The sequence below is a fragment of the Struthio camelus genome, chromosome 9, assembly GCF_040807025.1.
Source record: "Struthio camelus isolate bStrCam1 chromosome 9, bStrCam1.hap1, whole genome shotgun sequence".
Classification (NCBI taxonomy): Eukaryota; Metazoa; Chordata; class Aves; order Struthioniformes; family Struthionidae; genus Struthio; species Struthio camelus.
Window position 1 is genome coordinate 23423640 of NC_090950.1, and position 15899 is coordinate 23439538.

The 15899-nt window shown below is 52.7% G+C and overlaps 1 protein-coding gene across 20 annotated transcripts in view; it reads right to left on the reverse strand.

Moving 5' to 3' along the window:
• Nucleotides 1-1915: 1915 nt before the first annotated feature.
• Nucleotides 1916-15899, reverse strand: part of ATP11B (ATPase phospholipid transporting 11B (putative)) — a 72765-nt gene continuing 58781 nt past the window's right edge. For 5 of the 20 annotated variants that reach the window (XM_068955197.1, XM_068955198.1, XM_068955206.1 and 2 more), the window contains 2 exons: nt 11377-11510; nt 7109-7571 (listed from right to left, as the gene is read on the reverse strand). In XM_068955197.1, coding sequence (XP_068811298.1) covers nt 7490-7571; nt 11377-11510 — 216 coding nt within the window. In that variant the 3' untranslated portion in view covers nt 7109-7489. Of the gene's footprint in view, nt 7572-9944; nt 11062-11376; nt 11511-14751; nt 14875-15899 lie in introns of those variants that run through there. The other 15 variants (XM_068955192.1, XM_068955205.1, XM_068955204.1 and 12 more) reach the window with 6 other exon arrangements.

A 15899-nucleotide genomic window follows, 5' to 3' on the forward strand; every position in this document is an offset into this window, starting at 1 on the left:
CCGCCGCCTCTCCGGGCACCCTGCCCCAGCGCTCCGCCACCCTCCCCGTCGAGAAGTCCGTCCTCGCGTTCGGGCGGAACTTCCCGGGTCTCGGTTCGTGCCCGTCGCCTCTCGTCCCGTCGCCGGGCGCCGCCGAGAAGAACCCGGCCCCGTCCTCTCGACGTTTTCCCTTCGGACACCGACGCGCCTCGATCAGATCCCGCCCCCCCCCCCCGGCCTTCTCCCCTCCGGGCCGCAGAGCCCCAGCCCCCTCGGCCTTCTCTCGCAGGAGAGACGCCCCGGGTCCCTTCCTCAGCTCGGCAGCCCTCCGCTACCTCGTCTCGGGCGCCCCGCGCCCCTCTCGCGCCGGGGAGCCCGGGCCGGGACGCCGTCCCCCGGCCGTGGCCTCCCCGGGGCCGAGCGGAGGGGGAGGGCCGCCTCGTCGCCCGTCGGGACCCCCGGATCCTTCTCCGCAGAGCCGCTCTCCGGCGCGCCAGCCCCCGGCCCGGACCGGCGTGGGGGGGCGACGCCTCCCCGGGGGCAGGACCCTGCCCTCGCCCCCGCGGAACTTCGGGAGGTTCCCCTCCGCCCGGCTCTCCGGCCCGCCGGGGCCCCTCCGAGCGGCCCTCCGGGGCGTCGGCCCCCCCCCCTCCCGGCTTCGCGTCGTCGGCGACCTCGTCGAGGGCGCGCCCCGTCCTTTCGCCTAGGTCGTCGGCGAGTAAGTGGAGCACCCTCGGACCCGGGGCCGACCCCTGGGGGACGCCGCTCGCCGCGGGCCTCCGGCTAGCCTGCGCCGCCGACCGCGACCCCGAGCTCCGTGATTCGGCCCGTTTTCGACGCGCCTCCCCGTCCCCCCCCGTCCGGCCCGCGCTCGCCGGGCTCGCTTACGAGAACGTGACGGGAGACGGCGTCCGAAGCCTCGCCGAAGGCCGGGGAGACGACGTCCGCCGCTCTCCCCTCGTCTGCGCGGCCGGTCGTCCCGACGGAGAAGGCTCTCCGATCGGTCAAGCGCGACTTCCCTCGGGTGAATCCGTGCCGACTACTCCCGATCACCCTCTCGTCCTCCACCTGCTTAGCGATGGCCTCGGGGATGAGCTGTTCCATCACCTTTCCGGAGGTGGAGGTGAGGCTGACAGGCCTGCAGCTCCCTGGCGCCTCCTTTTGGCCCTTCTTGAACACTGGGGTGACACTGGCTCTCTTCCAGTCCTCAGGCACCTCTCCTGCTCTCCAGGACCTTTCCGAGCAGATGGAGAGCGCCCTAGCGATCACATCCGCCAGCGCCCTCAGCGCTCGTGGGGGGGCGTTCCGTCAGGGCCCAGGCATTCGCAGCCATCAGGTCTGCCTAAAAGATCTCTAAGCCGATCCTCCTCGACCAAGGGAGAGTCTTCCTTTCTCCAGCCTTCCTCTCTTGTCCCCACGGTCGAGGATTCCCGGGGGGTGGCCTTAGCAGTAAAGACTGACTGAAGCACATCCTGCTCCATCGCCCCTGATTTTCTCTTAAGGACCCTAGACTATGACTTCCTACAAGCCATTCGGTCCGTTCCTGACGCGTCGCTCGCTCGCTCCCTCCTGCACGTGGCAAGGAGCCATCACCCGGCTCCAGCCTTCCCTTGCCGCTGGGAGCAGCTGACTGCAGCGGCATGAAAATAACAACTTTGGGAGAAGATTTTTTTTTATTATTTATCGTTGCCCTTACTTCAGTAACCTGCGATACAAAAGCTCTCGGGAAAGCAAGACCCGTCTGTACCGCTCAAGTTCTGGAAGGCTGATGAGGGGCTGCAAGAACGGGCAGCCCAGGTCAGTGCCGATGACCCCAGCGTGACTTGGCGCGCGCGGGCGGCCGGGCACTCTCTCCGTGTTCCTAACCGGGCCGTCGCAAAGCGCCAGAACACGCACAGCTCGTAGCTGCTTGCAATAATTAACAAAACGTCTCAGCTAGAAGTGGAAGTTTTATTTCATAAATATACTTTCCATAAACTGCTTTTTAAAACAACATCTACTGACAGAGCTGTACAACGAGCAAGCATACTGACGTGCTGTCAGAAAGTCTAAAAGGAATGTGAGGCAGCCACAGTGTCAGAGGTCCAAGATTCTTTGTACTCATTATTGCGACAGTTTCCAGCTGACAAGACCCCTCATTTACCTAAAAGTAGGGAGTGAGATCAACATCACCACAAAGGTACCCTCCGATGCTTCTGGCACAGGTACCGTTCCGGTTTTCCCTTAAAAAAAGAAACCACCTCGACTTCCTCCTGTTTCTTCCCCACTGCAATACAATCGACTTGCGCTTGTTCTTTGGGCAAGGTACCAGAGACGTGAGAAGTCTAATGGGGCCATAACTGGGAATTTTAAAAACAGATTCGTGGGTGCAGTCACAACATCCTAGCTATACCTCCAAGCGAGCCCGGTTTTTAACCGCTTTTGCCTTTCTGAACCACGTGCCCCACAGAACATCTTTCATCCCGCTGCCAACGCTGAACAGGGGCGACTGACCAGACTCTGGACGATTTACGAAGCAACTCCCTTTAGCGCTCCCACGTAACAAAATAACACGTGCCGCCACACATTCAGGCGCGTTCCAGGGATTCTCTCGGCCAGGTCGCCCTTTACGTTGTGAACCGCGCTGCTCTTCGCAGCGCGCCCCACCCAAACCACTGCAGCTTATCTGGAGAGCTCTTTGGCCCACGGTCCCTCAGGTTTCATTCGCGTCCATGCATTTTTACATACGGGAAACAACCGCAAAACCACGGTATCTACAGCAATGACGATCGCGTACGCTTACCGTCACACAACATCATAGCGCGGCAACAGCTAGAGCGAGGCGACCACTTCAGAGCGATGAGAACGCTCACTTCAACGGAAGCCGCAGAAGCTCTAGACAGCACAGGGGGGTCTCTCTCCATTGCACAGTTCCGGACATCTCCACGAGCAGCACTTAGCTGAAGGATTTCAGCTGTGGAAAGCCGGAGCTTGGCAACTACAGGCACAAACGTCTCGTTGCTAAGGCGAGCAACGGAAAGAGCCGCTACAGCCACGAGCGGCCCGTCTTCCCTCCTCCTCCTGTTTATAAACAAGGTCATCGACACGGGGAGCGGACACCCGACGAGTCACGCCACCGCAAGCAAACGTTACAGAACATACAAAACGACCAACCACCACCACGTTTGCGGAAACACACCCTACGTTTTGCAAAAAACAGCCTGCTGCAAAAAAGGAAGGGCTACCCAGAAGGCAATCGAGGGACAGGAAAAAAAGGCTAAAAAAAAAAAAAAAAATCAGTCCGCGTTTCCACGACGAACGCTTCGCCCCGCTCCGGGATCGTACCTCAAACGCAATTGCTACGGCGTCGTTTTACAGTCCTCCTCGTTCCGCGACGGCCACGCAGCTGTTGGGTATTCTACACTAAAAAAACCCAAGACGGTCTCAACATAAATGGTTCAGAAGCATCCAGATAAGCACTTTCCAACACCAAATTTCACCGATACCGTTGCGTCCTTCAGAAGTATAGAAAACGTCAGGCAAAACGATTAGAAAGAACACAGACTCCCGAGTCAACAGCTTTGAGACATTTCTAACACTGGAAAAGCAAGATTTTTGCAATACAGACGTCATCCTATCTTAAAAAAAAAAATTTCACACGTTCCAACGTATTACCAAACGTTTCCACTAAGAAACCACAGGTGCCTAATACACACCGTAGGTTGCAGCGTCTTTCCTCAAATAACCTTTTGCACCAAAAAAACCCAACAAATCATCCTGCAAACGTTAACGCCCACAGTTTCAGCACTCCTCCCTTGGCATTTTTGCCCCACCTCCCCCCCACCGTTCCCCAAAACGTACAGGACACGTTAAGCACAAGACATACATTTTAGTCTGTGAAACAACACAGAACATTTCCCATCTGCTTTTCCATCTTTTCCGCTGCTCCCTAAAAAAAAAAAAAACCCATACACTCGGCAACCAAAACGACGGTTCCCTAAACAACAAACATCAAACGCCACTTTTCCTAAAACAGGAACTAAGATCAGCTGAAGACTCCATCCTGTCCGGAGGGTAGCTGCAGAGAAGGTGCTCTGTCAAAGACGCCGCACAGTAAAGGCTGACTAAACACCGTTCTTGCTTTAGCGAACCAAGGACGTCTACCGTAGGCTTTTCCGCCGTACAGGAAACACTCCTCCGAATCCTCTGCGTGGACGTTTCCTCCGCGTGGCAAATTCCTCCTCACCCGTTCACTCCAGATCAAAAAGAATACCGCCACCGTTAAACTAGATTACGCATTTTTGGTCATTTTTGCATAGCACTCTATGGGTACGGACCCAGCGGCCGCCTCACACGCTTTAGCAACGAGGCACACGAAAGCTTCTTTCCTCGAGCAAAAGGAAGGTGAAACGATTTGCAACATCAACAAAACACAGTCACTTTTTCCACCTGCGGGACTCGTCAGACCTAAAGTCTGGCCGTACGCAAACCGATTCGACGCTCCACTAAACGAGAAATTACTGCCCGAGATTTACCGCAAACAGAAAAATACACCTTAGCAGGCCGATGGCGTCCGAAGTTCCCCCCGAACGCTTTACACGCGTGTTTCTTCCCAGCGGTTGTAAGGTCACCGAAAAGGGACAGCAGCGAGAAAAGGAAGAAGAAGAGGAAGAGACGGAAGGTTCTGAAGAAACACATAACGCACGTCAGTTACCCTTCGAATACAGCTCTGCGCTCCTTTGGCACAAGCGCAGTCAACATATTGGTACGGTAGAGGCCAAAATACGTACATGCCCAGAACTGAACCACTATAAACGCTTGGCGCCGGGGCTGCGTATCGCCGTCTCAGCCACCCGCCATACATAAGTTTTTCACAGCTTAGACGTCCGTAAATGATATCCTAGCCGCACAGACTAACGAGGTCATAAGGCCACCCAAACCGACGGGACGATCAGAACGTGACGGCTGACACGGACAAACAAGCACTTTCGGGAAGCGACACGCTGCAGTTTAGAACTAAAAGACGCAGCTAAACAGCAGATATCCGACTAGAAGAGGGAAAAGAAGCCACAAACTGCTTTATTTCTCAGGTATCCCGGGCATATAAAGACTGCCTCAGAAGCAGAAACCGCTGCGAAGAAAACCGTTATTAACGGCTCACATACGCCAGCATATACAGACAGGCAGAAGAGCAGGCAAAAACCGAGCCCGTTCTCTTATTTGGGCGTATCCGGACAAACGTCTCCTCGCTGACCAGAGTTGACAGTCCGCTCCTTGCATCCCCGCGCAGGAACCAGACCTCGGAGCAGGTCTCTCTCACCCAACAGAGAGTCATCGAGTGACATCGTCATACCCGTTACACGCAGTTCGCAGGAGTCGATTTTCAGACGACGCGTTCTTACCGCGATCCGGACGCTCCACGTGGGGACGTAGCGTACGACTGCAGTTGTCGTGCGTAAGCTGCGCTGCGAGCGCCTAACTCACCGAACGCTGCACGTACATTTATCGACACCGGAGAGTTGGCCACGCTTCCATTTTCTGTCTCGCCTTCTCTTTCATAATTCATTTTCAGCGCTTCTCCAACCCATTCGTGAATTCACTTTCATCTATGCCAGCGAAAGAAGAAACGCGCCCGTTGCACGCTCGAGCCGCTACGAGTTTCAAAGCAAAGCTGCAACGACAGTTGCTTGATCGAGTAAACGCCGCCTTTACAAATGAGATCTGGAAATGCCACCTCTTTTGGCAGCCTTCAGTTTATTTGGACAACAATGACAGGAGGCTTAAGAGGAAAACCGAAATAACGCCAGTTACAGGCACGCACAAGAACGACAAAGAGCAGAGCTGTCTGCAGGAAGGACCACCCGCCGCGTGCGACGCCGGGAGCGCTGGACCTCTTGCACGCCTCTTCTCCCTCAGCTCACGGCACGCGGGAGATTTCGGCAAGTCGTAGCAAGGGGGACAAAGGCTCCTCTGGCAACAGACTGAGCACTCACATCAGGAGGCTAGGATTTTTTCTGCGAATTTCGAAAAAAGAAGTCTTGGCCGGGAGACTGCGCTTCACACCGTTATCAGAACCTTGCGGGGAGCAGCTGATACCGTTCGGTCCAAACCCTGAGCTTCACCGCATCTCTATTTAACAGGTAACTTCAGGTGCTATTTAGGGGCTAAGCTCCATTGACAGTGTATTCTACCAAGACAGACTCTTCCTGCGCAGCTTGACTTGCTTAACTGTCTGAGAGGAAGATTCTTCCAATACAGACGGGGTCTCCACGTCAGAGACTGACCTCAAGCTGCATTCTCAAGCCCAAGTCCAGAAGCAGCAGCGTCTCCGCCAACCTAGAGCTGAGGGCCACCTAAGGCAAGGCTCCACAGATTGCGCCGGCAGGAGCGCCGCCGTTTCACCTCCTGCGTCTAAATACAACCGGGAGGTTCAGTACTCCTAGCGGAACGAAGGGACAAATGGGGCTACCCGGGCCCAAACGCGCAGACACGTTCAGACCGGAACCAAGATGTACCTGCAAGACGAACCGTTCAAAGCTGCGCCCGCGCAACGCGCTTTCATTGGCATACTTAGCTATCAAAACATTGCCATCCGTGCGTCAGCTCCCTCAGAGATATGAAGATAATTCAGCATTACTTATATCTTCCAAGCACAACGGGACCAAACATAAACACGTTAGAAAGAACGCAACACGCAAAAATAAATTCCCCAACGTGAAACGGATGCGTTACTCAAAACATTTACACCAGGCAGACACCCGCACAATCAACTTCGCCGTTTTCTCTTTCCCATTTCCCCACGTGAGGGTCAATAACCGTTAACAAGACGCCGGGGCGTAATGAAAAATGACCGGGTTCTACAGCGACCTGCTCTTTCCCCTGTTATTCCACAAGATGGTCCGGAAGTTGACAGTCCTTCCCAACGTGCTGAAAACCATCCTGCCGTCCATTAACCAGCCTAAATATCTGAATCGCGTTTCCCTCTCAAAAAGGACTAAACCGATGGCTCTCCGAACGTAGCTACCGTCCACGGAAAAAACAAGACCGCTCTGCAAGCTACTAAGACAGCAGCCGCGAAAGACAGCTCAAAAGGAACGCGCGTACGTGAAGCGAAGCGAAGCAAAGGGTCACCACGAAAAACACAGCTTACTGTATTTTCAGCGCGTATATTCAGTTCTATTGGATCGCCCAGATTCGGGAGGAGAAACATTTTGCCACCGGGCTACAGTGACGTCAAGTCGCAACTGCTGGATTCCGATCTGCTAATCCGGCAAGAGAGGCGATTCGACAGTCCGAGGTAAAAGCGTTTCTTCTTAAAAATTATTTAGCAACTTGGGGAGACAGCTAGAAAAATTATCGGAAGCAATTACTGTCCAGATGAAGGTTACGCTAGGCCACATGACAAACCACGGTCGGTTTTCAGAGGTTTAGGTCACGCGAGTCTTCTCTAGGGCAGGGATACGGCACTGAACTTGCCGCAAGCCCCGCTACAGGTACGTGAGCTTCCACAAGGCTTTTACAACCGTCCCCGTTAGCAAGCGGGCGAGTCCAGTGCGGAGAGAGTCAAGAAGCTTCTGTCGTTGGCATAGAAGGGATCCGACGAACTCCACCATCTAAAGCGACAACAAAAGAAAAGTTTGGCTGACCGGGAACCTATAATTCAGAGGTCAGGAGAAAAGTCTACAAAAACAAACAAACACACAAACAAAAAGGTCAACGTAACTCTTTAAAACTAATCAATTATTTTCATGTAGACACCTGCAATTCATTCAAACTCTGGCAACTACACTCCAATCGACCGCACGACTCACAAGCCTCTGTTGGCCAGCAAGCTACAGCGCACTCACAACTCCGGAGGATCGGCATTGCTATGAACCGAAATAACCAGGGCTTTCCAGGCCAGCTTTACCACTACAGTTTGACTATCGTGCCCCAGGAATTGAAACCGAATCCGGCACGTGTAAGTTCAGGGACCGCGAACGCTACGATTTCACTTTGGCATCACCTCTTTCTCGTGAAGCCGCGCGGTCCGCGCAGCTGACTGCGGTAGCCCAATATATTGGCGTTCTAACGTTAAGCCTCCCGGGCTGCCTGCGGTCCCGGGCAGGTTCAACTCACGCCGCCTCACCTACACCCAGGAACTTATTTCACCACTGACCGTTCCCTTTAAGCCTCCGTTTATGGCAACGGGAGAAACGTTCCAGCGGTCACAGCTTTCGATTCAGATGCGATCTAGCAACGTCCCTCTCTCAAAGAGGAACCACTTCTACCGGTGATTAAATACTACGTACGGGCCGTTGTTCTCAGTCGAGCTCCTTCTCTGCGATACTGTAGGATCCTTTGTGAAAAACTGGAAAGTAAAAGGTAGCAAGGCAGGAAAGGCAAATACAAAGAATTTAGCCTCCAAACTCACCTCCGTCAGTCATCTGCTGCTTCTTTTGAACTTCTGCACGCGCTGCCTTGCCTAGAGCAGCACTAACGGGCCATCCAAACGATTCGGTAACGATTTCCCTCACACGAGAGTATACGCGATGCAACATTCTTAGCACTTTAGCGACCGACAAGGCGACAGTCGATTTAACGGAACAGACACACAGACGTGCACTCTACCATCCTACGGCACACCCTTTACATTCTAATCGGTGAATGAACCTGTGGAAACTGCTTCCTGCACGCACCCAAAAAACAGTCAGGCAACTGCAAGAGACTATATTCCTGCGGCCCTCTACTCCTTTAAGCACTTACACAACTTGGACGAATCACAGTTTCGATCAAAATTTGATACGGCGTTTGATTTCACGGTCAGCTATCATATTTGACAGAATACCAGCAGCACGTTTTCGACAGAACCCCGGGAGCGCACCGAAAAGACAACGCAAGCTGTCTTACGTCAACATCATCTCAATAGGCGATCCCGGTGGCACAGCGCTCTCACGGACGAGGCGTTTCCAGGCATCGCCTCATCCAACGACAACCATTTGCAGCTACCTCTCGGTGGAATAAGAAGCCGCTTCATACCGCAGAAGCGCACAAAGCGCTCCGTTCGGGACCGCGCGATCTTCCGAAGCCACCGACTCCTAGGTACAATCACGGCAGATCGAGCTGGCAAACAAACGCCAAGCTTGAAATTTAGAGGCGTTTTATAAATCCCCAGAGAGAGTTCTTAACTGACCCTTCATCTTTTCAGAGCTTGCCGTCGTCGCACATGACTTAAGCCATTAGTACGTTACTAAAACAAAACTTTCACGTACCGTGCGGAAAGCGCGCGGGAATAACGTTAATTTCCTGCTAGCACCTTGACTTTTAGACTAGCGTTTAGCTGTAAACGCTGAGTGAAACGAGCGGAAGACAGTGGAAAAAAGCACATAAGACAAGAAGCAAACAAGACTGGAATGCAATAAAGCGCCTTGTTTCTATGTCTACCGCTCGCAAAATCCAGTGAAACTAGAGGGTTAGGAGCCATTTCAACCAGAGGCAGAAGCACAACCGACATACCTTCAGGCCTTTAGCACAGCACCACCACAGTTTTGCATATTCGGTTAATGCGTGCGCCTGCACGTTCCAGCAACGCTAACATTATTCAGCTAGATGGAACTTTGTGTGACAGCCACAGGTAAACAGACAAGACGCCTGAGAAAAAGCAGTCTTCCAAAAGTGCTTCGTATTCTGTCAAATATGATTTCATCTTCAATAAGTATTTTGAAGCGCTCAGAGAAAATCAAAACGGGCGGAAAAGGAGGAAGCAGTAAAAACGCAAAGGCGTAGCGGCAAATCAATCCCAGAACACCTACCTCGTAAGACTGCGCGTTACTAAATCAAACCTCAGCTAAAAATCTACACTTCTCGGATAAGAGCAAAGTGAAAAAGCTGCCGAGCTCCTCATTGGCAAAGCACAGCTTGCCAGAGGACAAGCGAAAATCAAAACACTCAGCGGGACCGCGACCCAATCGTTGATTTTTAGACCAATTAAACGCTCACCTCGTAGATTAAAAATCATATCAAACCGTTTATTTTGCACATCGTGCCCACCTTCTATACAGTGAGAGCTTTGATCAGAAATGCGTTCGATCGTAACAGTTCATTTCTCTGTACGGACAGAAACATTTTGCATAATCACGTCCTAGATTGGCAGAAACGTTAAATTAATTTTCATAAGCAAGCCAAGAGAGCGAAAATGACCGGAACCACGGACACCGCGCACCACGCAAGTCTGAAAACAGAGATGAGCTTCATACCGAGTCAATACCGCAGGGTAAAATTCAGAACTGAGGAAGCGCATCAGTGAAAATGACTCGCGCCAGATCTGATACCAAACGAATGATGCCATGGCCTTTAACCACAAGGGACAAAGTTGCTCAAATGCGAAACGAGTCCCCTCGAAAACGCGGGAGGCGAAACTTCTTCGGGCCTGCCGTTGGCGTGATGAAGGACCATGACATCATTCCGGTGAGGGAGAGATCACGACGTACAAAAGACCATTTTTATTTCTACCCCCAAATATTTCCGCGTTCCTTAGCTAACCCTCTCTACCGGGAAACGGGGAGATGGCACGTGAGCAGACGTAGCGAGAGCTTTTATCACAGCCACGCCTGCTGCAAGAGCCGGACGGCTCCTCAACACCGTTTCCAGTTACTCTCATGGGCTTCAAACCCATCGAGGTTTGCTTCACACATACGGTTTGAGGAGGCAAACATTTATTTAGCGCACGCTTTCCAATGGCACTCACGATTTTGACGAGATACCTTCTAAAACTGAAAAAAAGGCTTAAAATTCTTAGAACCCTAAAGGCTCTCGGCTGTCAATTACTTGGATTTTAGAAATATATTATAAAAGTTATACTACAAAAATATTTAATTTTCCTATCGATCACCAGCTGAAAGATTTAAAGGCTCTCCCGCCAACAAAATGAAGTTCTACTAAGGGCGGGGAGCGTGAGCCTTTTGCATATCTTCAGAAGTAACGCAAACTCCAAGGTAAATATTTGGAGGTCGTACATCAAGAACCAACGGCAACGGTCTCCTGATTTTACAAACGCCTCCTGATTTGCAAAGGCAAAGACAATCAACAATCAGGAGAACACGCACAGCGTCGCGGCTCGATTTTCTAAAGAGAAGAACGTACAAATTAAGAAAAATTACGACAGATACAACACGAGATCTTGTACTAAGCCCAAGTAACCGTTTCAACAGCAATCTTTGGAAACCCACCTCCCCCCCTCCCCGCCCCGAAAGAAAACACTCAAAAAGAAACAAGAAACTAATATGTTAGGGTGAAAAAAAGCACACTACAGAGGTGCGTTTCCTATTAAATCCACACAACCTGCAGCGGGTGCACTAGACATCTACCGCTGCGGGCTCATCGGGTTCCAGTTTATAGGAGAATCGCCTGCAGCAAAGGCTATCGAGAGAAATTCCACACCTGTTGACCCGGGTCGGACTACATCTTCCCATTAGTCGTTCCAGCCTTCTTCTAAGAGGTGCGCATGCTGTTTCCCCATCTGAGAGGCAGCACATGGAGTCCAAGCAGTTGACACCTGAACCTGTCTCAGTAAGCTGGAAAGAAGGGGGCAAAAAAAAAAAAAAAAAAAAAACACAACAATCAGTATCGAGCGACTCTAGCGAGCAAGACGTTATCTGAAACTTTCCTAAGGCTAGCGCGGAACATTTTTCAAGTTTACAGGGAAACCCCAGCAATCAAGAACACCGCCATTTCCCGGGCTATAAGCACAAACGCTCAGCCCGTCGAGCTCGCCAAGGTTCGAACGCGGCCTCGCCAAGAGTACGGTGATCGTTTCGCACCGTCTCTGCTCGACGATGGAACTAAACTGCCTGGCACTTCTACGGGTTATAGCTATAGCAAATCTCCGGAGCACAGCCTCATGCGGCGTAAGCCGTCATGCCTCGATTAACCCCAGGGGAGGTCCAGCCATCTGGACAAGCTGCAACTCTGCGCTACTTAAAGCGAGCTCTATCCAGAGACCAAACTTCAGAGCAAGGCCACAAAACAACACGCAGCAAACCGATCGCAAGCTTTCATTATTCCTCCACAAGCACAGAACGCTACTTCCCGTAGCGATCGAGACGCCCTAGTCCAGGTGAGACGACTAACGACTACCCCCCCTAGCTCGGGAAAGGCGCCAAAGCGCGTTCCTCCCCTGGTAAAGATCTTTGTCTAAATACAAACGGCAGACTGACATTAAGGAACTTCAGTCAGACTCACGCTACTATGAAGCACAATTCACAACTAACACAGTACGCTTTCTACTGTCCGCTCTGAGTATGTGAGAAAGGGACCCAAATCAAACGAAAGAAGTCACACGGACACGTAACGGTTTTAAACGCCGTCTGTCGGCACGCTCCTCTACGTTAGTCTCGAGCGCTGGTCAACCGCAACGCAACTAAAACCCAACAGCAATTTTGCGCTACCGCAAAGCTGGAGAGCGAATATCCGAAATCCATTTTGCTATCCTTTCCAGAAGGACATAAAAACACAGGGTGCGGGCAAGGCTTCTTAATTCACTTAAAAACTCCACGAGCGCATCCTGTCAAACAAAGGCCCGACACAGGGGCCGTTTTTAAGCGTCCGTTACCTTCGCCTCGCTCTCGGTCGGCAGCGAACGACAAAGTCCGGGAGGAGTCGTCTGAGCCTACGGCAGGACACAGCTCACTTTCAAGAGCTCCCCTCGCTTTGGCGCGCTACGGCAGAAGCTAAGGCGGACGACCGCTGCTGCCCGACAGACTTCAGTTTCCAGACCTAACGTCTTTCCACGCCTCTCACGCTTGCCCAGTTCTGCAAGGAGGCAAAGAACCTCATCCAAGTTTCCCTACCGACAGGGCCCATGATGCGGAGACGTCCTCCTTCCCAATCCCCCAAAACCGGCACCTGCACAGACAACCGTTTCAGAACGGCACGCTTCCTACTAATCGCGACCAAAGGCTCTCGGAAAGCCAGGAGAAAACGGCAGCTGGGGGGAAAAGGAGGGAGCACGCGGGCCAACCGGCCAGCCTGATCTTCCACGCCGAGAGGAACACGGAGGCTCACCCCGGGCAGAAGCGGCACAGACTGGCACTCCTTCCCACGTCTACCTCTCCCCTCAGCTCTGTTCCGCTTCCCCGCGGTCTCTGCGGTTCCTTCCCCCACGCCGCTTAACACAACGCTTATAGGAGCGCCAGCTATTCGCAACTACCCTAATCTATAGACAGCGTTACAAACTGATACCCGTTTCAGTCGCAGGAGCTCAGGGGCCACAAACGAGAAGCGCGCTCAGAACGCGCGCCGCCACACCCCTAACGCTCGCTCTCCAGGTCTCCTTGCCACAAAGTCAACTTTTAAAAGGACAAGGTACCTTTGTAAACCCCTGCGAGACAGCAGCAGCAGCACCACCACCACCACACCAGACAGAGCCAGAAGGGGCCTTCGGTAAAACAAAACAGACAACCCGCTACGCCCCGCACCCGACGACGACGCACCGCGACCGCAAACGTCAGCAGAGCCCGAGTCCCGGAACTTCCTCAGTCGACGGCCATCCTATCTAGTCACAACGGTACCGTCACGGAACGTACCACCATTACGAAGAGCACCGATCTACAGCTTTGCCGAAACAGCAAATACAGCCTTCACGGCGATCTAACGCTGCACTCGCAACATATCGAACGGCAGACTACACAAAGGAATTAGGCGGTCAAAAGCAAGCTCCCTGAAGCGTGCGCACTGATCTCCAGTGCGGCGTCAGCAGCAACACAGAACAGCACAAAACACCTCCAATCCAGGCACCGCAGAGGGAAAGCACAACCTTCAGAGCCCCGGGCAGAGGAGGTCTGGGGGATACTACGTGCCCACGTGAGAGCCAGCAGTCCCAGACGCCACTAAAAACCGACACTAAGAGCAACCAGAAAGTCACCCAAACCCGCTCCCGAGCACCGAATCCTCAGCTCCGGATTTTGGGGGGGGGGGGGGGGGGGGGGGAAGGCTCCTCTTCACTAAAACTCTTTGGTATTCTCAAGCCAGGTACTCCTCTATAAAGACTCAAAATCACACGTGCACAATGACTGACAGAAGGCATAACGTCCTCTTCTTTTCAAAGAGCAAACGTGACCTTACAGAACCTCGGACGCGATGCTTACTGTCTATCTAATCCCCAGTTAAGCGTAAAGTAACATTAGGAGAGCGTTACAGACACGGCCTGAAAACAAATGCAGTTTTATACGTAGGCACGCTGCGTGTCACCGCCCGGCAAATATAGACTTTTACATTTACGCCAGCTGCCTGGGAGACAGACGTTTATATTATGCCAGAGAGTCTCTTTCTGTCACTTTCCTCTCTGTCCCAGACAAACGCAGACATCATTTCACACCAAAGCAAAGCCCGACACAGTAAGACGGCGGAGCAAAACCGTCTCCGACAACCCGAACCGCGTCCTCAGGAAACAAACGGCAGGAGGCCCAAGGCCCAGAAATTTCAACAAACCTAACGAAATGCCTGCTATTACTGACCTCGGGGCTGCAAATTAAGTAAGGTCTTCTCAAAAGGTAAGATCCGCGATGACAACCGCACGATACTTGATAGCATAACAGGCCATTTCCTGCGATGCACCAAAAAGCCCTTGACACGCCAAATAAGAGAGAGCGATTCAGTCCGATAAAACACCGCCAAAGCCACACTGCGACGTACGCTCTCTTGCAAATAGCAAAAATAGGGGTGTTCTGGGGAGGGCCGCACGACCGACTCGATACCATAGATATGTAAACACGTATATACACACACAAACACATCAGGGTACAGCGAGAGTACTACCTAGCGAACGTAAGAACTGTCCTGCAGTCTAGATGGATCTAGCAGTTGCCTATCGTCCTCCCCTCTGCGCTCGCTTTCAGCAAAGTCACGTGCTGAGCTGACTGAACCCTTATCTTCTTCCATCTGGAAGGACAGAAAAGCAACACAGCTTACAGAGCACCATGCTTACATCGATTTGCAGCAATTATCACATTTATTGATTTTTCCACTTCACAAACACGCTCTTGCAAACAAGGCATATTTACATGGGAAAGAGGCAATTTCCCCCAAGTTAATCGGTGACTCAAACATGGCTTACCAGCACACCGGTGTTCAAAGGCACCATAGACTCTTTGCGCACCACGGACTAAAAAGCAACAAAGCAGTAATTTGGAAACCTAGTTTAGATTTCGGGATCCGTTTCTCCTCCTCCGAACAGGAAGGATCGTTTCAGTTTGTTCCTCGTATCAGAGGGGGTCCTACACGCAGCCGCAAGACAGACCTTCCAGCTAAACTTTTAATCGCACTGAAATACGCAGCGGGTGCTTTGTTGAAAATGAACCATATTTATCCCCGTACAGCGAGTTAGGAACGCTCCAGCGTATTTCCTTGAGCCCAGGCCCTAGCCGCCAATCCGTCTGATGCCACACGGACGCTTCACAGCATCACCGAACGGTTGACGTTGGAAGGGACCTCTGGAGATCATCTATAGTCCAACCCCCCTGCTCCAGCAGGGTCACCTAGAGCACGTTTCCCAGGATCGCGTCCAGGCGGGTTGTGAATATCTCCAGCGAAGGAGACTCCACCGCCTCTCCGGGCAACCTGTGCCAGTGCTCTGTCACGCTCACAGTAAAGACGTTTTTCCTCCCGCTCAGACGGAACCTTCCCGGGTCTCGGTTCGTGCCCGTCGCCTCTCGTCCTGTCGCCGGGCACCACGGAGAAGAGTCTGGCCCCGTTCTCTCGACGTTTTCCCTTCAGATACATACTCACACGCCTCGATCAGATCCCGCCGCCCGCCCGCCCCCAGCCTCCTCCTCTCCAGGCCGAACAGTCCCAGCTCCCTCAGCCTTTCCTCACAGGAGGCACGCCCCAGTCCCTTCCTCAGCTCGGCAGCCCTCCGCTGGACTCTCTCCCGGAGCTCCACATCTCTCTCGTACTGGGGAGCCCAG